At 46.1% G+C, this 25,162-nt stretch overlaps 1 protein-coding gene across 4 annotated transcripts in view; it reads left to right on the forward strand.

Annotated features, from left to right (window-relative positions):
* ETV6 (ETS variant transcription factor 6) overlaps positions 1-22,023 on the forward strand; it is a 37,150-nt gene extending 15,127 nt beyond the window's left edge. For 2 of the 4 annotated variants that reach the window (XM_069762856.1, XM_069762855.1), the window contains exons 2-8: positions 7,421-7,556; positions 17,841-18,005; positions 18,277-18,411; positions 18,517-19,092; positions 19,289-19,431; positions 19,511-19,611; positions 21,201-22,023. In XM_069762856.1, the coding sequence (XP_069618957.1) occupies positions 7,421-7,556; positions 17,841-18,005; positions 18,277-18,411; positions 18,517-19,092; positions 19,289-19,431; positions 19,511-19,611; positions 21,201-21,309 (1,365 nt within the window). In that variant the 3' untranslated portion in view covers positions 21,310-22,023. The remainder of the gene's footprint in view (positions 1-7,420; positions 7,557-17,840; positions 18,006-18,276; positions 18,412-18,516; positions 19,093-19,288; positions 19,432-19,510; positions 19,612-21,200) is intronic. The other 2 variants (XM_069762858.1, XM_069762859.1) reach the window with 2 other exon arrangements.
* Positions 22,024-25,162: the final 3,139 nt, after the last annotated feature.

Consider the following 25,162-nt stretch of genomic DNA (forward strand, 5'->3'; position numbering starts at 1 on the left):
TACACGGCTCAGCATTGAGTATCACACAGGATAGGATTAGATACACGGCTGAGCAGTCAGTATCACACATGTCTGGATTAGATACACGGCTCAGCATTGAGTATCACACAGGAGAGGATTAGATACACGGCTCAGCAGTCAGTATCACACATGTCTGGCTTAGATACACGGCTCAGCAGTCAGTATCACACAGGATGGGATTAGATACACGGCTCAGCAGTCAGTATCACACATGTCTGGATTAGATACACGGCTCAGCAGACAGTATCACACAGGATGGGATTAGATACACGGCTCAGCAGTCAGTGTCACACAGGAGAGGATTAGATACACGGCTCAGCAGTCAGTATCACACAGGAGAGGATTAGATACATGGCTCAGCAGACAGTATCACACATGTCTGGATTAGATACACGGCTCAGCAGACAGTATCACACAGGAGAGGATTAGATACACGGCTCAGCAGACAGTATCACACAGGAGAGGATTAGATACACGGCTCAGCAGACAGTATCACACAGGAGAGGATTAGATACACGGCTCCGCAGTCGGTATCACACATGTGTGGATTAGATACACGGCTCAGCAGTCAGTATCACACATGTCTGGATTAGATACACGGCTGAGCAGTCAGTATCACACAGGAGGGGATTAGATACACGGCTCAGCAGACAGGATCACACAGGATAGGATTAGACACATCTCAGCAGTCGGTATCACACAGGAGAGGATTAGATACACGGCTCAGCAGTCGGTATCACACAGGAGGGGATTAGATACACGGCTCAGCAGTCGGTATCACACATGTCTGGATTAGATACACGGCTCAGCAGTCAGTATCACACATGTCTGGATTAGATACACGGCTCAGCAGACAGTATCACACAGGGGAGGATTAGATACACGGCTCAGCAGACAGTATCACACAGGGGAGGATTAGATACACGGCTCAGCAGACAGTATCACACAGTACAGGATTAGATACACGGCTCAGCAGTCAGTATCACACAGGAGAGGATTAGATACACGGCTCAGCATTGAGTATCACACAGGATAGGATTAGATACACGGCTGAGCAGTCAGTATCACACATGTCTGGATTAGATACACGGCTCAGCATTGAGTATCACACAGGAGAGGATTAGATACACGGCTCAGCAGTCAGTATCACACATGTCTGGCTTAGATACACGGCTCAGCAGTCAGTATCACACAGGATGGGATTAGATACACGGCTCAGCAGTCAGTATCACACATGTCTGGATTAGATACACGGCTCAGCAGACAGTATCACACAGGATGGGATTAGATACACGGCTCAGCAGTCAGTGTCACACAGGAGAGGATTAGATACACGGCTCAGCAGTCAGTATCACACAGGAGAGGATTAGATACATGGCTCAGCAGACAGTATCACACATGTCTGGATTAGATACACGGCTCAGCAGACAGTATCACACAGGAGAGGATTAGATACACGGCTCAGCAGACAGTATCACACAGGAGAGGATTAGATACACAGCTCAGCAGTCAGTATCACACAGGAGAGGATTAGATACACGGCTCAGCAGTCAGTATCACACATGTCTGGATTAGATACACGGCTCAGCAGTCAGTATCACACATGTCTGGATTAGATACACGGCTCAGCAGACAGTATCACACAGGATGGGATTAGATACACGGCTCAGCAGTCAGTGTCACACAGGAGAGGATTAGATACACGGCTCAGCAGTCAGTATCACACAGGAGAGGATTAGATACATGGCTCAGCAGTCAGTATCACACAGGAGAGGATTAGATACATGGCTCAGCAGTCAGTATCACACAGGAGAGGATTAGATACACGGCTCAGCAGTCAGTATCACACAGGAGAGGATTAGATACACGGCTCAGCAGTCAGTATCACACAGGAGAGGATTAGATACACGGCTCAGCAGTCAGTATCACACAGGAGAGGATTAGATACACGGCTCAGCAGTCAGTATCACACATGTCTGGATTAGATACACGGCTCAGCAGTCAGTATCACACATGTCTGGATTAGATACACGGCTCAGCAGACAGTATCACACAGGATGGGATTAGATACACGGCTCAGCAGTCAGTGTCACACAGGAGAGGATTAGATACACGGCTCAGCAGTCAGTATCACACAGGAGAGGATTAGATACATGGCTCAGCAGACAGTATCACACATGTCTGGATTAGATACACGGCTCAGCAGACAGTATCACACAGGAGAGGATTAGATACACAGCTCAGCAGTCAGTATCACACATGTCTGGATTAGATACACGGCTCAGCAGTCAGTATCACACAGGAGAGGATTAGATACACGGCTCAGCAGACAGTATCACACAGGAGAGGATTAGATACACGGCTCAGCAGTCAGTATCACACATGTCTGGATTAGATACACGGCTCAGCAGTCAGTATCACACAGGAGAGGATTAGATACATGGCTTAGAAGTCAGTATCACACAGGAGAGGATTAGATACACGGCTCAGCAGTCAGTATCACACAGGATAGGATCAGATACACGGCTCAGCAGACAGTATCACACATGTCTGGATTAGATACACGGCTCAGCAGTCAGTATCACACATGTCTGGATTAGATACACGGCTCAGCAGTCAGTATCACACAGGGGAGGATTAGATACACGGCTCAGCAGTCAGTATCACACATGTCTGGATTAGATACATGGCTCAGCAGTCAGTATCACACAGGAGAGGATTAGATACACGGCTCAGCAGTCAGTATCACACATGTCTGGATTAGATACACGGCTCAGCAGTCAGTATCACACATGTCTGGATTAGATACACGGCTCAGCAGTCAGTATCACACATGTCTGGATTAGATACACGGCTCAGCAGTCAGTATCACACATGTCTGGATTAGATACACGGCTCAGCAGTCAGTATCACACAGGGGAGGATTAGATACACGGCTCAGCAGTCAGTATCACACATGTCTGGATTAGATACACGGCTCAGCAGTCAGTATCACACAGGAGAGGATTAGATACACGGCTCAGCAGTCAGTATCACACATGTCTGGATTAGATACACGGCTCAGCAGTCAGTATCACACAGGAGAGGATTAGATACATGGCTTAGAAGTCAGTATCACACAGGAGAGGATTAGATACATGGCTTAGAAGTCAGTATCACACAGGAGAGGATTAGATACACGGCTCAGCAGTCAGTATCACACATGTCTGGATTAGATACACGGCTCAGCAGTCAGTATCACACAGGAGAGGATTAGATACATGGCTTAGAAGTCAGTATCACACAGGAGAGGATTAGATACACGGCTCAGCAGTCAGTATCACACATGTCTGGATTAGATACACGGCTCAGCAGTCAGTATCACACATGTCTGGATTAGATACACGGCTCAGCAGTCTGTATCACACATGTCTGGATTAGATACACGGCTCAGCAGTCAGTATCACACATGTCTGGATTAGATACACGGCTCAGCAGTCAGTATCACACATGTCTGGATTAGATACACGGCTCAGCAGTTAGTATCACACAGGAGAGGATTAGATACACGGCTCAGCAGTCAGTATCACACAGGAGAGGATTAAATACACGGCTCAGCAGTCGGTATCACACATGTCTGGATTAGATACACGGCTCAGCAGTCAGTATCACACAGGAGAGGATTAGATACACGGCTCAGCAGTCTGTATCACACATGTCTGGATTAGATACACGGCTCAGCAGACAGTATCACACAGGAGAGGATTAGATACACGGCTCAGCAGTCAGTATCACACAGGAGAGGATTAGATACACGGCTCAGCAGTCAGTATCACACAGGAGAGGATTAGATACACGGCTCAGCAGTCAGTATCACACATGTCTGGATTAGATACACGGCTCAGCAGTCAGTATCACACATGTCTGGATTAGATACACGGCTCAGCAGACAGTATCACACAGGATGGGATTAGATACACGGCTCAGCAGTCAGTGTCACACAGGAGAGGATTAGATACACGGCTCAGCAGTCAGTATCACACAGGAGAGGATTAGATACATGGCTCAGCAGACAGTATCACACATGTCTGGATTAGATACACGGCTCAGCAGACAGTATCACACAGGAGAGGATTAGATACACAGCTCAGCAGTCAGTATCACACATGTCTGGATTAGATACACGGCTCAGCAGTCAGTATCACACAGGAGAGGATTAGATACACGGCTCAGCAGACAGTATCACACAGGAGAGGATTAGATACACGGCTCAGCAGTCAGTATCACACAGGATAGGATCAGATACACGGCTCAGCAGACAGTATCACACATGTCTGGATTAGATACACAGCTCAGCAGTCAGTATCACACATGTCTGGATTAGATACACGGCTCAGCAGTCAGTATCACACAGGGGAGGATTAGATACACGGCTCAGCAGTCAGTATCACACATGTCTGGATTAGATACACGGCTCAGCAGTCAGTATCACACAGGAGAGGATTAGATACACGGCTCAGCAGTCAGTATCACACATGTCTGGATTAGATACACGGCTCAGCAGTCAGTATCACACATGTCTGGATTAGATACACGGCTCAGCAGTCAGTATCACACAGGAGAGGATTAGATACACGGCTCAGCAGTCAGTATCACACAGGAGAGGATTAGATACATGGCTTAGAAGTCAGTATCACACAGGAGAGGATTAGATACATGGCTTAGAAGTCAGTATCACACAGGAGAGGATTAGATACACGGCTCAGCAGTCAGTATCACACATGTCTGGATTAGATACACGGCTCAGCAGTCAGTATCACACAGGAGAGGATTAGATACATGGCTTAGAAGTCAGTATCACACAGGAGAGGATTAGATACACGGCTCAGCAGTCAGTATCACACATGTCTGGATTAGATACACGGCTCAGCAGTCAGTATCACACATGTCTGGATTAGATACACGGCTCAGCAGTCTGTATCACACATGTCTGGATTAGATACACGGCTCAGCAGTCAGTATCACACATGTCTGGATTAGATACACGGCTCAGCAGTCAGTATCACACATGTCTGGATTAGATACACGGCTCAGCAGTCAGTATCACACATGTCTGGATTAGATACACGGCTCAGCAGTTAGTATCACACAGGAGAGGATTAGATACACGGCTCAGCAGTCAGTATCACACAGGAGAGGATTAAATACACGGCTCAGCAGTCGGTATCACACATGTCTGGATTAGATACACGGCTCAGCAGTCAGTATCACACAGGAGAGGATTAGATACACGGCTCAGCAGTCTGTATCACACATGTCTGGATTAGATACACGGCTCAGCAGACAGTATCACACAGGAGAGGATTAGATACACGGCTCAGCAGTCAGTATCACACATGTCTGGATTAGATACACGGCTCAGCAGTTAGTATCACACAGGAGAGGATTAGATACACGGCTCAGCAGTCAGTATCACACAGGAGAGGATTAGATACACGGCTCAGCAGACAGTATCACACAGGAGGGGATTAGATACACGGCTCAGCAGTCAGTATCACACAGGAGAGGATTAGATACACGGCTCAGCAGACAGTATCACACAGGAGGGGATTAGATACACGGCTCAGCAGACAGTATCACACAGGATAGGATTAGATACACGGCTCAGCAGACAGTATCACACAGGAGAGGATTAGATACACAGCTCAGCAGTCAGTATCACACAGGGGAGGATTAGATACACGGCTCAGCAGTCAGTATCACACATCTCTGGATTAGATACGCGGCTCAGCAGTCAGTATCACACAGGAGAGGATTAGATACACGGCTCAGCAGTCAGTATCACACATGTCTGGATTAGATACACGGCTCAGCAGTTAGTATCACACATGTCTGGATTAGATACACGGCTCAGCAGACAGTATCACACAGGAGAGGATTAGATACACAGCTCAGCAGTCAGTATCACACAGGAGAGGATTAGATACACGGCTCAGCAGTCAGTATCACACAGGAGAGGATTAGATACACAGCTCAGCAGTCAGTATCACACAGGAGAGGATTAGATACACGGCTCAGCAGTCAGTATCACACATGTCTGGATTAGATACACGGCTCAGCAGTCAGTATCACACATGTCTGGATTAGATACGCGGCTCAGCAGTCAGTATCACACAGGATAGGATTAGATACACGGCTCAGCAGACAGTATCACACAGGAGAGGATTAGATACGCGGCTCAGCAGTCAGTATCACACAGGAGAGGATTAGATACACAGCTCAGCAGTCAGTATCACACAGGAGAGGATTAGATACACGGCTCAGCAGTCAGTATCACACATGTCTGGATTAGATACACGGCTCAGCAGTCAGTATCACACATGTCTGGATTAGATACGCGGCTCAGCAGTCAGTATCACACAGGATAGGATTAGATACACGGCTCAGCAGACAGTATCACACAGGAGAGGATTAGATACACGGCTCAGCAGTCGGTATCACACATGTCTGGATTAGATACACGGCTCAGCAGTCAGTATCACACATGTCTGGATTAGATACACGGCTCAGCAGTCAGTATCACACATGTCTGGATTAGATACACGGCTCAGCAGTCAGTATCACACATGTCTGGATTAGATACACGGCTCAGCAGTCAGTATCACACATGTCTGGATTAGATACACGGCTCAGCAGTCAGTATCACACATGTCTGGATTAGATACACGGCTCGGTTGTCCCGGCTCCGGGGTTATTTCCATGTTTCTGGATCGCTGCCGCTTCTATTTGAATACTGGAATATGTTCCTATTATAACCTCCTTTTCAATGCCTCGTCCTCCTGATGGCCGTCGCCCCCAGTATTTACATGTGAGGCTCTGCACAGTGTGAGGTATGAGGGGCCGGGGGGATTCTGAATACCAAACGACACGTACAGTAATGGTGCTGAAATATAACGCTGTTACCCATAGCAACGGTCCGACCGCAGCTCCAGCCTTGTGTCATTGTGTTACCAGATGTTGGCAGCCATTAATGACTGACGATCCAAACCAACCAATTGAATTCTAATTTTCATTTTTCAGTGCTGGGGCGAAAGATGTAAACCGTGATCTGATTGGTTGTACTGGGCCCATAGCAACCATTCAGATTCAAGCTTTTATTACAGCTTTTCTGATTTTAAAATGAAACTTGTGAGCTGATTGGTTGCTGTAGGAAGCTCCCTTTTCTGTTGAGTTGCCCATACAGCCAATAAAATTGCTGCTCTCATGTTTGCCTCTTCACTTATAGGATGAAACCTGGGTTCTGATTGGTTGTTATAGATAACATTACTTATATACATGTATTATCCAAAATATCTGCCGTTGTCAACAGCAACTCGACAGCAGCGAAGATTTACATCTGTTCTCTTCATTATTATTACAGCAAGAACACATTTCATACTCCCCTCCAGAAAGCCCAGGGCAAAACTGTGTCACACCATCCCCCTCATCTCTCCATGTCTCCGGGCCACGTACCTACAGGATGGAAGAAGATCCTGTCAGACTGCCGGCGCACCTACGTAAGTACCTATGTTATATATGTAAAAGAGCGGAGGAGGGGAAGTGACAACTGCAGTCAGCAAATGTCTGCCTCCAATAAGTAGTCACTCATCAAATGTATCCATAACCCCATATAGACAAGACGTACCTGCTATAATACCGCCACTGTGTACAAGAATACAACTACTATAATACCGCCACTGTGTACAAGAATATAACTACTATAATACTGCTCCCTATATACAAGAATATAACTACTATAATACCGCCACTGTGTACAAGAATATAACTACTATAATACTGCTCCTATGTACAAGAATATAACTGCTATAATACTGCTCCTATGTACAAGAATATAACTACTATAATACTGCTCCTATGTACAAGAATATAACTGCTATAATACTGCTCCTATGTACAAGAATATAACTGCTATAATACTGCTCCTATGTACAAGAATATAACTGCTATAATACTGCTCCTATGTACAAGAATATAACTACTATAATACTGCTCCTATGTACAAGAATATAACTGCTATAATACTGCCCCCTATGTACAAGAATAGAACTACTATAATACCGCCACTGTGTACAAGAATATAACTACTATAATACTGCTCCTATGTACAAGAATATAACTGCTATAATACTGCTCCTATGTACAAGAATATAACTACTATAATACTGCTCCTATGTACAAGAATATAACTACTCTAATACTGCCCCTATGTACAAGAATATAACTACTATAATACTGCTCCTATGTACAAGAATATAACTGCTATAATACTGCTCCTATGTACAAGAATATAACTACTATAATACTGCTCCTATGTACAAGAATATAACTGCTATAATACTGCTCCTATGTACAAGAATATATCTACTATAATACTGCCCCTATGTACAAGAATATAACTACTATAATACTGCTCCTATGTACAAGAATATAACTACTATAATACTGCCCCTATGTACAAGAATATAACTACTATAATACTGCTCCTATGTACAAGAATACAACTACTATAATACCGCCACTGTGTACAAGAATACAACTACTATAATACCGCCACTGTGTGCAAGAATACAACTACTATAATACCGCCACTGTGTACAAGAATATAACTACTATAATACTGCTCCTATGTACAAGAATATAACTACTATAATACTGCCCCCTATATACAAGAATATAACTACTATAATACTGTCCCTATGTACAAGAATATAACTACTATAAATACCGCCACTGTGTACAAGAATACAACTACTATAATACTGCCCTCTATGTACAAGAATATAACTACTATAATACTGCTCCTATGTACAAGAATACAACTACTATAATACTGCCCCTATGTACAAGAATATAACTACTATAATACTGCTCCTATGTACAAGAATATAACTACTATAAGGCTATGTGCACGCGTTCAGGATTTCTTGCAGAAAATTCTTGAGAATTCCGGACATTTTCTGCAAGAAATCCGCAAGAAAACCGCATGCGTTTTTGCAGCGGTTTTGACGCGTTTTTGCCGCGGTTTTGACACGTTTTTGCCGCGTTTTTTTCCGGACACTTCCCAATGCATTTTGGAGTGGGAAATCCGCAAAAAAAACCAGAAAATTAATGAACATGCTGCGTTTTTTGCCGCGATGCGGCACAAAACATGCGGAATTCATTCTAAATGATGGGATGCTTATTGTATGCGTTTGTTTTGCGGTTTTATAGCGTTTTTATCGGGAAAAGCCGCAAAAAAACCGCGAACAAACCGCAACGTGTGCACACAGCCTAATACTGCCCCCTATGTACAAGAATATATCTACTATAATACTGCCCCTATGTACAAGAATATAACTACTATAATACTGCCCCCTATGTACAGGAATATAACTACTATAATACTGCTTCTATGTACAAGAATATAACTACTATAATACTGCCCCCTATATACAAGAATATAACTACTATAATACTGTCCCCTATGTACAAGAATATAACTACTATAATACTGCCCCTATGTACAAGAATATAACTACTATAATACTGCCCCTATGTACAAGAATATAACTACTATAATGCTGCTCCTATGTACAGGAATATAACTACTATAATACTGCCCCCTATGTACAGGAATATAACTACTATAATACTGCCCCCTATGTACAAGAATATAACTACTATAATACTGCTCCTATGTACAGGAATATAACTACTATAATACTGCTCCTATGTACAGGAATATAACTACTATAATACTGCCCCATATGTACAAGAATATAACTACTATAATGCTGCTCCTATGTACAGGAATATAACTACTATAATACTGCCCTTATGTACAAGAATATAACTACTATAATACTGCCCCATATGTACAAGAATATAACTACTATAATGCTGCTCCTATGTGCAAGAATATAACTACTATAATACTGCCCCTATGTACAAGAATATAACTACGATAATATTGCTAGGATGTAAACCATTATGTGGAATTTCTGGTAATCTCCATCATCAGATTCTGTTCACCACCTGTCTCCTTCGTCTCTTCTCTTCTTCACTTGTACACAATTTATGAAAGAATATATCAAACCTCTTGGAGAACTTCCCTCTCATCTTCTCTGTATGAGGCTTTTACAGATCTGGGGTCAGTTCTCAGATCCTTGGAACAACCTCATCCCAAGTTCCTCCATAACATATAGTTGTGCTAAAAAGTTCACATGCCCTGGTGATTTTGGCCTGATAACATGCACAGCAGTTGACACAAATGAGTGTGAATGGCTACTAAAGGTAACATCCTCACTGTGACCTGTTTGCTTGTAATCAGTGTGTGCATAATAGCTGAATGAGTTTGTGGGATCCAGACAGACTCTGGCATCTTTCATCCAGCCACTGATGTTTCTAGATTGTGAGTCATGGGGAAAGCAAAAGAATTGTCAACGGATCTACGGGAAAAGGTAGTTAAACTGTATAAAGCAGGAAACTGATACAAAAAGATATCCAAGGAATTGATAATGCCAGTCATCAGTGTTCACACTGTGATTAACAGATGGAAAATCAGGGGCCCTGTAACAACAAAACCACGGTCACGTAAACCAACAAAACTGTCATCCACAACTGCCAGGAAAATTGTTCAGGATGCAAAGAAAAACCCACAAATAACATCAGCAGAAATATAGGACTCTCTGAAAACTAGCAGTGCAGCTGTTCCAAAATGGACAATAAGGAGGCACTTGAAGAAAAATGGGCTGCATGGTCGAGTGGCCAGAAGAAAGTCATTACTGCACAAATGTCACAAAGTATCTCGCCTACAATATGCAAAACAGCACAGAGACAAACCTCAAAACTTCTGGAACAAGGTAATTTGGAGTGATGAGACCAAAATTCAACTTTTTGGCCACAACCATAAACGTTACATTTGGAGAGAGGTCAACAAGGCCTATAATGAAAGGAACACCATTCCTACTGTAAAGCATGGAGGTGGATCGCTGATGTTTTGTGGATGTGTGAGCTGCAAAGGCACAGGGAACTTGGTCAAAGTTGAAGGAAAGATGAATGCAGCACGTTATCAGCAAATACTGAAGGGAAATTTGTAGTCATCAGCCCGGAAGCTGCGCATGGGACGTACTTGGCCTTGTGTTTTGGATCATTGTCATGTTGGAACGTCCAAGTCGACCTCTCATTAGCAACAGCAGAACAAAGTGAACGTTCTGGAGTGGCCATCTCAGTCTCCTGACCTCAATATCATTGAGCCACTCTGCGGAGATCTCAAGCGCAGAGTTCATGCTAGACAGCCCAGGAATTTACAGGAACTGGAGGCTTTATGCCAAGAAGAGTGGGCAGCTTTACCATCTGAGAAAATAAAGAACCTCATCCACAACTACCACAAAAGACTTCAAGCTGTCATTGATATTAGAGGGGGCAATACACGGTATTAAGAAATGGGGTGTGTGAACTTTTGATCAGGGACATTTGGATGTTTTGGGTCATTATGATTTAAGAAGAGAAAACACAGTAGATGACAATAAATGGCTTCACCCGACCACTAATCATGAGTGGAGAAAAAGCTTTGGTGTTATCATTCATATTCTCTGAAAAAGGCCAAGAAAGCAAAAATTCTGCCGTGGTGTGTAAACTTTTGAGCATAACTGTATGTACAAGTGACTAGAAGTAGTGTTGGAGGCTGCGGGCGGTCACCAGATACTGATGATGGAGGTGACGGGCGGTCACCAGATACTGATGATGGAGGTGACGGGCGGTCACCAGATACTGATGATGGAGGGGACAGGTGATCACCAGATACTGATGATGGAGGTGACGGGCGGTCACCAGTTACTGATGATGGAGGAGACGGGCGGTCACCAGATACTGATGATGGAGGGGACGAGTGATCACCAGATACTGATGATGGAGGAGACGGGCTGTCACCAGATACTGATGATGGAGGTGACGAGCGGTCACCAGATACTGATGATGGAGGAGACGGGCGGTCACCAGATACTGATGATGGAGGTGACGGGCGGTCACCAGATACTGATGATGGAGGTGACGGGCGGTCACCAGATACTGATGATGGAGGAGACGGGCGGTCACCAGATATTGATGATGGGCTCCTGGATTCCCGCTGTTGCCCAGGTCTCGGCCGCCATATTCCCCCCACATACCGTCACACACTACTCTGTACAGTCATATAGAAATAATCCAGCGTTGTATCGGGAACCTCTCACAGAATAAGGGGAATTCTCCGCTCAGAGACGTTGCACAATTACATGGGAAGTATTCTTACTAGGAAGGAGCCGAGTTTATTTAACTCTTTATTGTGCAGCAGAGAAACGCACACAGAGCTGGCGAGAAGTTAGGAAACACCGACTACTGCCTCCATAACTCTCAGGTTACACGGACTGGGTGTCAGGAGTAGGTCGCCGGGCTGACAACCGCTCACACTTCATATTGGCAGGTTGTCAGATGAGGAGCTGCTGCTGTGGTCCGGGGCAGTGATGGCGGTGTAATTTGGGTTTATCTGATCAGTTACCCACCTGTCAGGTTCTGGAGAACAGAGATGATAGTGTGAACTGAGCCTTGTTTGGGTGCGATGCGGCAGTGTTTGGCTACTTTCGATAATGTTATTTGGTGACTGTATGGGATTGTTAGTTGTGTGTGGCGGTATTATTTAGAACAGTGCATGTCACTATTACTTGGGTAGTTATTGCAGGTGTATTTTTATGGAATTACTTTTCCCACTTATTTTCGGCACGGTTTGACCCCTGTGCACTATGTGGCGGTATTAATGTGGTCTGTAGGTGAGCTGATACCGTATACAGTGTGTATTCGCACTCGTTTCTACCGCCACCCCCCCTATTATTGTGGGCGCCGCTCTTCTCCCCTCTTCCTGCAGCTTCTTCTTGCTCCAGGAGGGAAATTTCCTATTCGGGAACGTGAAGTGGAAGGAATTTACTGCGTGGGACGATGAGGTTTCCTGCATCCAACTTCTTGGATGAGACCTGTGTTTCCTAATGGCGGATGACGGATGAGCTTCACCTCCAGGGACCCCTGTGAACCCTGCGGCAGCTTAACCCCTTCAGTCATGTCCGAGGCTGAGTCTGAGCGAATACTTGTCACAGCTGAGCGTCTGTTACAGCCGCATCCAGTCTACACAATTTTGTGGCAGTCGTTCTGAGGGTTTGTTACCACGTACAACCCCCGATTCCTAAAAAGTTCGACCACTGAGAAAGTGGTAAAGAAAACAAAATTGGAATTATTTGGAAATCTCCTATATATTCTATCACACAGATCAGAAGCTGAACATTGGACATTTCTTCACTTTATTAGAAAAAAATGATTTAATTTAGAAATAAATGTCAGTGGCGCAGAATTGTCGGGACGGGGTCAACAAAAGGATCGACAGTTAAGTATTAATGAAAAACAGCCGGAGGGTCAATTATCATCTAAGTCACATGACTGTGTATAAAAAGAGCTTGTGAGAGAGGCAGAGTCTCTCAGCAGCAAAGGTAGTCGGAGGTCACCAACCCGCGGCTAAAAATGTCAGAAAAATGTTCCTCAATATAAAATTGCAAAGACTTTGATTATTCACCAGTTATAGTACATAATATCATCAGAGATTCTGGAAAAATCCATGTGTGTAAGGAACAAGGGAAGGCGGCCACAGTCAGTATTGGATGGTCGTGATTTCCACGCTTTCAGGTGGCACTGCGCTATGTACAGGGATGAATCTCTCAAGGATAATCCAGAACTGTCTGTGATCAGTCTCCGTACAAATACAAATGAAAGCTAAAGAAGTCCTATATCAACACAATGCAGAAACGCTGCCGTCTTCCCTGGGCCGCAGCCTCTGGATGGGGGCAAACTGGAAAATTCTTTATGGAAACCTCAGAAACCGTATCCTCCGGACTCAGGAGGAGAGGGACCATCCAACTTGTTATGGAGAAGAGGGATCATGCAGCTTGTTATGGAGGCGAGGGACCATCCAGCTTGTTATGGAGGAGAGGGACCATGCAGCTTGTTATGGAGGAGAGGGATCATGCAGCTTGTTATGGTGAAGAGGGATCATGCAGCTTGTTATGGTGAAGAGGGACCATGCAGCTTGTTATGGAGGAGAGGGACCATCCAGCTTGTTATGGAGAAGAGGGATCATCCAGCTTGTTATGGAGAAGAGGGATCATGCAGCTTGTTATGGTGGAGAGGGATCATGCAGCTTGTTATGGTGAAGAGGGATCATGCAGCTGCTTGTTATCGAGGAGAGGGACCATGCAGCTTGTTATGGAGGAGAGGGACCATCCAGCTTGTTATGGAAGAGAGGGACATCCAGCTTGTTATGGAGGAGAGGGACTATCCAGCTTGTTATCGAGGAGAGGGACCATCCAGCTTGTTATGGAAGAGAGGGACATCCAGCTTGTTATGGAGAAGAGGGACTATCCAGCTTGTTATCGAGGAGAGGGACCATCCAGCTTGTTATCGAGGAGAGGGACCATGCAGCGTTCTATGGAGGAGAGGGACCATGCAGCTTGTTATGGTGGAGAGGGATTATGCAGCGTTCTTTGGAGGAGAGGGACCATGCAGCTTGTTATGGAGGAGAGGGACCATGCAGCTTGTTATGGAGGAGAGGGACCATCCAGCTTGTTATCGAGGAGAGGGACCATGCAGCGTTCTATGGAGCAGAGGGACCATGCAGCATTCTATGGAGGAGAGGGACCATGCAGCTTTTTATGGTGGAGAGGGACCATCCAGCTTGTTATCGAGGAGAGGGACCATGCAGCGTTCTATGGAGCAGAGGGACCATGCAGCATTCTATGGAGGAGAGGGACTATCCAGCTTGTTATGGAGGAGAGGGACCATCCAGCTTGTTATGGAGGAGAGGGACCATCCAGCTTGTTATGGAGGAGAGGGACCATGCAGCGTTCTATGGAGGAGAGGGACCATGCAGCTTGTTATGGAAGAGAGGTACCATCCAGCTTGTTATAGAGGAGAGGGACCATCCAGCTTGTTATGGAGGAGAGGGACCATGTAGCTTGTTATGGAGGAGAGGGACCATGTAGCTTGTTATGGAGGAGAGGGACCATCCAGCTTGTTATGGAGGAGAGGGACCATGCAGCGTTCTATGGAGGAGAGGGACCATGCAGCTTGTTATAGAGGAGAGGGACCATCCAGCTTGTTATGGAGGAGAGGGACCATGTAGCTTGTTATGGAGGAGAGGGACCATGTAGCTTGTTATGGAGGAGAGGGACCATGCAACTTGTTATGGAGGAGAGGGACCATGCAGCTTGTTATGGAGGAGAGGGACCATGCAGCTTGTTATGGAGGAGAGGGACCATCCAGCTTGTTATGTAGAAAAGTTATCACTTGTTACAGTCGTGGTTTTTCTTTTTCTTCATTTTATCGTGACGGGCCGGCTTTATTTCAATTAGGAAAAGTTCTGCTAATTTTTAAGTCTTTATCTGGAACTAAGGACCGTGAGGCTGATTTGCTGAAGGAAAAAAGTTCCAAAAGTCGTCAGCTGCTTCATTCAAAGTGGGCAGAACGCGGTGACAGTGTCAGGGTTATTGTAACATATGTGACTTGATTTCTGGTGCAGGGCAGGAGACCTGACGGCTTTAGATTATTCCCAGTGTTCAGAGCCAGTCTTCAGAAATTCAGACTTTTGCTTAATGTTTTTCTTCATTTTCCAGATCCCTGATTGCCGTCACTGCACAGAAACCAGATTATTTTTTTTCTCTTACATTTTTGGCCTAAAACGTTTATCATTGTTGTTCCTCCGCCGCTCGCTGCTGCTGCAGACATCTACTGCCGTCCGTCCACCTGAAGTTTGGAGTCGGTTGTGATTTCCACAGTGACACCCGCTCTGCCCTGGGTCTGATAATGACCCTCAGGCCTTGTACGTTTTGACCGCAGGAAATTTCCTTCCCAAATACAAGAGCTTCCTGGAGAGAAGAGAGGGCGAACATCAGGGTGGGATGATGGGGAAGGGCGGATTAAAATATTTAAATGCACCAGTTGTATTTAAAAATATAGATCTTTCCAATTTTTATACTTCTTTCAAATTTTTACTTTATTTTTTTTTTTCTTTTTACAATTGCTACCATATTTTTTGGATCTTGCCGAGACATCCAGATGTTATGTGCCCTCTAGTGGTCATGACTCATGTGTCCTCTCGGTGCCATTTAATGTTCATGTGTTCCCTCTGTGTTATCTTGTGATCATGTATCCCCCCTGTGCAGTCTAATGGTCATGTGTGCCATCTAGTGGTCATGTTCTTCCTCGGTGCCCTCTAGTGGTCATGTGTCCCCTTGGTTCTCTCTAGTGTTCTTGTTCTCCCTTGCCGCCATCTTGTGGTCGTGTTCTTGCTCGGTGCCCTCTAGTGATCATGTGTACCTCTGGTGCCCTCTAGTGATCTTGTGTCCCCTTGGTTCCCTCTAGTGGTCATGTGTCCCCTTGGTTCTAGTGGTTATGTTCTTCATCGTTGCCCTCTAGTGGTCATGTTCTTCCTCGGTGCCCTCTAGTGGTCATGTGTCCCCTTGGTTCCCTCTAGAGGTCATGTTCTTCCTTGGTGCCCTCTAGTAGTCTTGTGTCCCCTCGGTTCACTCTAGTGGTCTTGTGTCCCCTCGGTGCCCTCTAGTGGTCATATGTTTCCTGGGTTCCCTCCTAGTAGTCATGTGTCCCCTTGGTTCTCTCTAGTAGTCATGTGTCCCCTTAGTTCCCTCTAGTAGTCATGTATCCCCTCGGTTCCCTCCTAGTGGTCATGTGTCCCCTTGGTTCCCTCTAGTGGTCATATGTCCCCTTGGTGCCCTCTAGTGATCATGTGTCCCATTGCCGCCATCTAGTGGTCATGTGTCCCCTCGGTGCCATCTAGTGGTCATGTGTCGCCCTTGGTACCATTTAGTGGCCATGTGTTCCCTTGGTGCCCTCTAGCGTTCTTGTGTTCCCTTGCTGCCATCTTGTGGTCATGTTCTTCCTCGGTGCCCTCTAGTGATCATGTGTACCTTTGGTACCCTCTAGTGGTCTTGTGTTCCCTTGATTCCCTCTAGTGGTCTGGTGTCCCCTTAGTTCCCTCCTAGTGGTCATGTGTCCCCTTGGTTCCCTCTAGTAGTCATGTGTCCCCTTGGTTCCCTCTAGTGGTCATGTGTCCCCTCGGTTTCCTCTAGTGGTCATGTGTCCCCTTGGTTCCCTCTAGTAGTCATGTGTCCCCTTGGTTCTCTCTAGTAGTCATGTGTCCCCTTGGTTCCCTCTAGTGGTCATGTGTCCCCTCGGTTTCCTCCTAGTGGTCATGTGTCCCCTCGGTGCCCTCTACTGGTCATGTGTCCCCTTGCCGCCATCTAGTGGTCATGTGTTTCCTTGGTTCTGTCTAGTAGTCACGTGTCCCCTCTGTGCCCTCTAGTGGTCATGTGTCCCCTCGGTGCCGTCTAGTGGTCATGTGTCCCCTCGGTGCCCTCTACTGGTCATGTGTCCCCTTGCCGCCATCTAGTGGTCATGTGTTTCCTTGGTTCTGTCTAGTAGTCACGTGTCCCCTCTGTGCCCTCTAGTGGTCATGTGTCCCCTCGGTGCCGTCTAGTGGTCATGTGTCCCCTCGGTGCCCTCTACTGGCCATGTGTCCCCTTGCCACCATCTAGTGGTCATGTGACTATGGTTCTGCCGTCTAGTGGTCATGTGTCCCCTCGGTGCCGTCTAGTGGTCATGTGTCCCCTCGGTGCCCAGTACTGACCATGTGTCCCCTTGCCACCATCTAGTGGTCATGTGACTATGATGAACCAATGGATGCTGTAATAGCGCTGCTCTCTCTTCTCCAGGTCTCCCGCCGTCTTACTGGTCCCGGGAGGACGTGTCTCAGTGGCTGCGCTGGGCTGAAGGCGAATTCTCTCTGCATCCCATAGAGAGTAATACATTCGAGATGAACGGTAAAGCCCTCCTGCTCCTCACCAAGGAGGATTTCCGCTACCGCTGCCCCCACTCAGGTGAGTGGACGTTTATCCTAAAGGTTAAAAAGGGGGAGCACACCCTGCCACGGTGAACATCCCCCCCAGCTCTCTTAGACTCTGGAAACCGGGAAAGCTGGCATATGTGAGCTGCAATGGCAGCAATATTCGCGGTCACCCAGCTTTTCCAGAAGCAAGCACGATGCAGGGCCTTGTAGTTACTGTAGATTTCCTTTTGGGCAGTGGCGCCCTCTAGAGGTGTTGGGCGGAACTGCTCTAAGGTGGCGAATAACGCGTTTCTGCTCCTCAGGTGACGTCTTGTACGAGGTTCTGCAGCACATCCTGCGACAGAGGAAACCGCGGCCGCTGCCCCCGTCGGTGTTTCACACTGGAAATTCTCTCCACAGTCATCCCGATATCATTCTCCCCCAGAACCACCATGACGGTAAGTGCAGTTCTAGCTTTCCGTTCATGAACCAGGAGGCTCGGGATGAGTAGAATCATTTTTGATTGATTTTTGTCTTTTTTATTCTTTTTTTTTCTTCTTCAGATCAAATTCATCACCGACCTCCCCCCAGAACGCCCTCTGATATCCACCCGCAGAACACCCCCACAATAGAGCTGCGCCACCGATCCTTCTCACCCCTCACTTCCAACCATCACCCGTCTCCGGATCCTGAGCCTCGCCCGCTGCGCTCGCCACTCGACAGCAGCCTCCGCCGCCCATCCCCCGCCGATCGCCTCCACCGACTGCAAAGTGACAGCAACCACCACAATCAGGACGCCTACCCGCTGTCGGTGTCTCCAGCCGAAGCCAACCACTGCCCCAACGATACCCTGCCCAAAGCCAGCAGCCCGCGGCAGGAGAACCCGCGGCTGGAGAACCCACGGCAGGATAACCCGCGGGTCATCCAGCTCATGCCCAGCCCCATCATGCACCCGCTGCTGCTCAACACGCGGCATCCCGTGGAATTTAAGCAGCCGAGGTTGGGAGCCGACGACGGGCAGCAGCGCGAGACCAAACCCATGAACTTATCCCACCGCGAGGAGATGGCGTACATGAACCACGTCATGGTGTCAATCTCGCCCCCCGAGGAGCAGACCATACCCATGGGTAGGATAGCGGGTGAGATGGCGGCATCTATATACACACTTACGGGGCTGCAGTGATAAACTGTCCTGTCATCATCCATAGTGACTGGCATAAAGGGGTAACATGGCCGCTCTGCCATGTGTGGGGTGTGCTGTAGACAGTGGGCTGCACGCTGGGTATAGACCCCACTATAAGGGGCACATCTGATTCGGTATTTCTCGCCCTCCAGACTGCCGGCTGCTCTGGGATTACGTGTATCAGCTCCTGTCCGACATCAGATACGAGAACTTCATCCGCTGGGAAGATAAGGAGTCGATGGTCTTCCGAATAATGGACCCCAATGGCTTGGCGCGACTCTGGGGCAACCACAAAGTGAGTCTCTCATATCTTCTCCTGCCGACTTGTCACATCCCCCTCCACGCACTAATTCTTCTATCACCTCCATATACAGAACAGAACGAACATGACCTACGAGAAGATGTCACGTGCGCTCCGCCATTACTACAAGCTCAACATCATCCGCAAGGAACCCGGACAAAGACTACTCTTCAGGTAACAATGAGGGTGACCGTGCAGAGGTACAAAGGCTGATCTACGGGGGCGTCAGACATCAGGGTAATATACGGTCTGCAATCAGCGAGACACAAATATGGCGGTTATTAATTGTAGTGGATTACTGTAATATATACCCCATATATAAGAATATAACCACTATAATACTGCTCCTATGTACAAGAATATAACTACTATAATACTGCTACTATGTACAAGAATATAACTGCTATAATACTGCTCCTATGTAGAAGAATATAACTACTATAATACTGCCCCCTATATACAAGAATATAACTACTATAATACTGCTCCTATGTACAAGAATATAACTACTATAATACTGTCCCTATGTACAAGAATATAACTACTATAATACTGCCCCTATACACAAGAATATAACTACTATAATACTGCCCCTATGTACAAGAATATAACTACTATAATACTGCCCCTATGTACAAGAATATAACTACTATAATACTGCTCCTATGTAGAAGAATATAACTACTATAATACTGCCCCTATGTACAGGTATATAACTACTATAATACTGCCCCTATGTACAAGAATATATCTACTATAATACTGCCCCCTATGTACAGGTATATAACTACTATAATACTGCCCCTATACACAAGAATATAACTACTATAATACTGCCCCTATGTACAAGAATATAACTACTATAATACTGCCCCCTATGTACAAGAATATAACTACTATAATACTGCCCCCTATGTACAAGAATATAACTACTATAATACTGCCCCCTATGTACAAGAATATAACTACTATAATACTGCCCCTATGTACAAGAATATAACTACTATAATACTGCCCCTATGTACAAGAATATAACTACTATAATACTGCCCCTATACACAAGAATATAACTACTATAATACTGCCCCCTATATACAAGAATATAACTACTATAATACTGCTCCTATGTACAAGAATATAACTACTATAATACTGCTCCTATGTACAAGAATATAACTACTATAATACTGCTCCTATGTACAAGAATATAACTACTATAATACTGCTCCTATGTACAAGAATATAACTACTATAATACTGCCCTCTATGAACAAGAATATAACTGCTATAATACTGCTCCTATATACAAGAATATAACTACTATAATACTGCCCCTATATATAAGAATATAACTACTATAATACTGCCCCTATGTACAAGAATATAACTACTATAATACTGCACCTATGTACGAGAATATAACTAATATAATACTGCTCCTATGTACAGGAATATAACTACTATTATACTGCCCCTATGTACAAGAATATAACTACTATAATACTGCACCTATGTACGAGAATATAACTACTATAATACTGCTCCTATGTACAAGAATATAACTACTATAATACTGCCCCTATGTACAAGAATATAACTACTATTATACTGCCTGTTTTTGCCCTGCAGATTTATCAAATCTGCTGTGGACCATTCTACATGTGCACATAGCCTAATATTGCTCCTATGTGCTATAATACTGCTATAATGCTGCGTTGTATTCTTCTACATCTTCCGTGTATAATCCTTCTCCTCATTCTTAGGTTCATGAAGACCCCGGATGAGATCATGAGCGGCAGTAGGACGGACCGCCTGGAACATCTGGAGTCTCAGGAGCTGGATGAGCAGATGTTTCAGGAGGACGATTGCTGAGCTGCGCGCTCGCGGTTTCTGCGATGTGTTTGGTCCAGGTATCGCGTGGACTGGAGTCGTGTCTTCTTGCAGCAGGCGCTGGACCCGTGGACCCGGCACTTTGCCCGCACCACTTATCATGGACGTTCATTTTTAACGATGGGAGCGATTTGGCCTAATACGGCCGTGTACCGGTACTGTGCGGTGGCATTGTGTGCGGCGCCTTCGCCAAGACTAGTGAATGATTTTTTTATGTTGTTTATTAATGCAGGACTCGTATTTTTGGAAGTATTTGCACTGGAGAAAGACGCCGCGGACGGTGCACTGTGACGGGGACTCTCACCGTCCTCGCGGCTCTGGGACAAAACTTTCTTCAATCTTTTGTAATATTGCACTAATGTCATTTTATCTACGCTCGGGTTTTACTTCACTCTCTCTACTGATGATGTCACATGGATGATGACATCATCCCGCCACGTCCGCACACGCAGCATTACTTCCTGTTTACACTCGGTCACTTCCTGTCAGCAGTTTGGTCTCCAATGGCGCTTGTTAAAGCATCAGAAGTGCGGGTGGATGATTGGCAATGAAGGGGTTTATTTTGTTTTATTTTTGTTGTTTTCTATATTTTTTATTTTCCTTGATTTTTTTTTTTTTTCAAGCAGTTGATTTGTGGTTAATAGAAAAATATGAGACCTGATTCCTGGGGCCACTAAATCAAAAGTGCAAAATCCACCATTGTGTGAGTGTGCTTTGTGACATCACCTATCCATCACCAGAGATCAGCGGTGACATCACTGAGAATGTCTCCTATCCATCACCAGAGATCAGAGGTGACATCACTGAGAATGCCTCCTATCCATCACCAGAGATCAGCGGTGACATCACTGAGAATGTCTCCTATCCATCACCAGAGATCAGCGGTGACATCACTGAGAATGTCTCCTATCCATCACCAGAGATCAGCGGTGACCTCACTGAGAATGCCTCCTATCCATCACCAGAGATCAGCGGTGACATCACTGAGAATGTCTCCTATCCATCACCAGAGATCAGCGGTGACCTCACTGAGAATGCCTCCTATCCATCACCAGAGATCAGAGGTGACATCACTGAGAATGCCTCCTATCCATCACCAGAGATCAGCGGTGACATCACTGAGAATGCCTCCTATCCATCACCAGAGATCAGCGGTGACATCACTGAGAATGTCTCCTATCTATCACCAGAGATCAGCGGTGACCTCACTGAGAATGCCTCCTATTCATCACCAGAGATCAGCGGTGACATCACTGAAAATGCCTCCTATCTATCACCAGAGATCAGCGGTGACCTCACTGAGAATGCCTCCTATCCATCACCAGAGATCAGCGGTGACATCACTGAGAATGTCTCCTATCCATCACCAGAGATCAGCGGTGACATCACTGAGAATGCCTCCTATCCATCACTAGAGATCAGCGGTGACCTCACTGAGAATGCCTCCTATCCATCACCAGAGATCAGCGGTGACATCACTGAGAATGTCTCCTATCCATCACTAGAGATCAGCGGTGACATCACTGAGAATGCCTCCTATCCATCACCAGAGATCAGAGGTGACATCACTGAGAATGCCTCCTATCCAATACTAGAGATCAGAGGTGACATCACTGAGAATGTCTCCTATCCATCACCGGAGATCAGCGGTGACATCACTGAGAATGTCTCCTATCCATCACTAGAGATCAGAGGTGACATCACTGAGAATGTCTCCTATCCATCAGTAGAGATCAGAGGTGGCATCACTGAGAATGCCTCCTATCCATCACCAGAGATCAGAGGTGACATCACTGAGAATGCCTCCTATCCATCACCAGAGATCAGCGGTGACATCACTGAGAATGCCTCCTATCCATCACCAGAGATCAGAGGTGACATCACTGAGAATGCCTCCTATCCATCACCAGAGATCAGCGGTGACATCACTGAGAATGCCTCCTATCCATCACCAGAGATCAGCGGTGACATCACTGAGAATGCCTCCTATCCATCACCAGAGATCAGCGGTGACATCACTGAGAATGCGTCCTATCCATCACCAGAGATCAGAGGTGACATCACTGAGAATGTCTCCTATCCATCACCAGAGATCAGCGGTGACATCACTGAGAATGCCTCCTATCCATCACTAGAGATCAGAGGTGACATCACTGAGAATGTCTCCTATCCATCACCAGAGATCAGCGGTGACATCACTGAGAATGCCTCCTATCCATCACCAGAGATCAGAGGTGACATCACTGAGAATGTCTCCTATCCATCACCAGAGATCAGCGGTGACATCACTGAGAATGTCTCCTATCCATCACCAGAGATCAGCGGTGACATCACTGAGAATGCCTCCTATCCATCACCAGAGATCAGCGGTGACATCACTGAGAATGCCTCCTATCCATCACCAGAGATCAGCGGTGACATCACTGAGAATGTCTCCTATCCATCACCAGAGATCAGCGGTGACATCACTGAGAATGTCTCCTATCCATCACTAGAGATCAGCGGTGACATCACTGAGAATGCCTCCTATCCATCACCAGAGATCAGCGGTGACATCACTGAGAATGCCTCCTATCTATCACCAGAGATCAGCGGTGACCTCACTGAGAATGCCTCCTATCCATCACCAGAGATCAGAGGTGACCTCACTGAGAATGCCTCCTATCCATCACCAGAGATCAGCGGTGACATCACTGAGAATGCCTCCTATCCATCACCAGAGATCAGCGGTGACATCACTGAGAATGCCTCCTATCCATCACCAGAGATCAGCGGTGACATCACTGAGAATGCCTCCTATCCATCACCAGAGATCAGAGGTGACATCACTGAGAATGTCTCCTATCCATCACCAGAGATCAGAGGTGACATCACTGAGAATGCCTCCTATCCATCATCAGAGACCAGAGGTGACATCACTGAGAATGTCTCCTATCCATCACCAGATATCAGCGGTGACATCACTGAGAACGCCTCCTATCCATCACCAGAGATCAGAGGTGACATCACTGAGAACGTCTCCTATCCATCACCAGAGATCAGCGGTGACATCACTGAGAACGTCTCCTATCCATCACCAGAGATCAGAGGTGACATCACTGAGAATGTCTCCTATCCATCACCAGAGATCAGAGGTGACCTCACTGAGAATGCCTCCTATCCATCACCAGAGATCAGAGGTGACATCACTGAGAATGCCTCCTATCCATCACCAGAGATCAGCGGTGACATTACTGAGAATGCCTCCTATCCATCACCAGAGATCAGAGGTGACATCACTGAGAATGTCTCCTATCCATCACCAGAGATCAGCGGTGACATCACTGAAAATGTCTCCTATCCATCACCAGAGATCAGCGGTGACATCACTGAGAATGCCTCCTATCCATCACCAGAGATCAGCGGTGACATCACTGAGAATGCCTCCTATCCATCACCAGAGATCAGCGGTGACATCACTGAGAATGTCTCCTATCCATCACCAGAGATCAGCGGTGACATCACTGAGAATGCCTCCTATCCATCACCAGAGATCAGCGGTGACATCACTGAGAATGCCTCCTATCCATCACCAGAGATCAGAGGTGACATCACTGACAATGCCTCCTATCCATCACCAGAGATCAGAGGTGACATCACTGAGAATGCCTCCTATCCCTCACCAGAGATCAGCGGTGACATCACTGAGAATGCCTCCTATCCATCACCAGAGATCAGCGGTGACATCACTGAGAATGCCTCCTATCCATCACCAGAGATCAGCGGTGACATCACTGAGAATGCCTCCTATCCATCACCAGAGATCAGCGGTGACATCACTGAGAATGCCTCCTAT

Source organism: Ranitomeya imitator, chromosome 4, assembly GCF_032444005.1.
Source record: "Ranitomeya imitator isolate aRanImi1 chromosome 4, aRanImi1.pri, whole genome shotgun sequence".
In the NCBI taxonomy this organism is placed as follows: domain Eukaryota; kingdom Metazoa; phylum Chordata; class Amphibia; order Anura; family Dendrobatidae; genus Ranitomeya; species Ranitomeya imitator.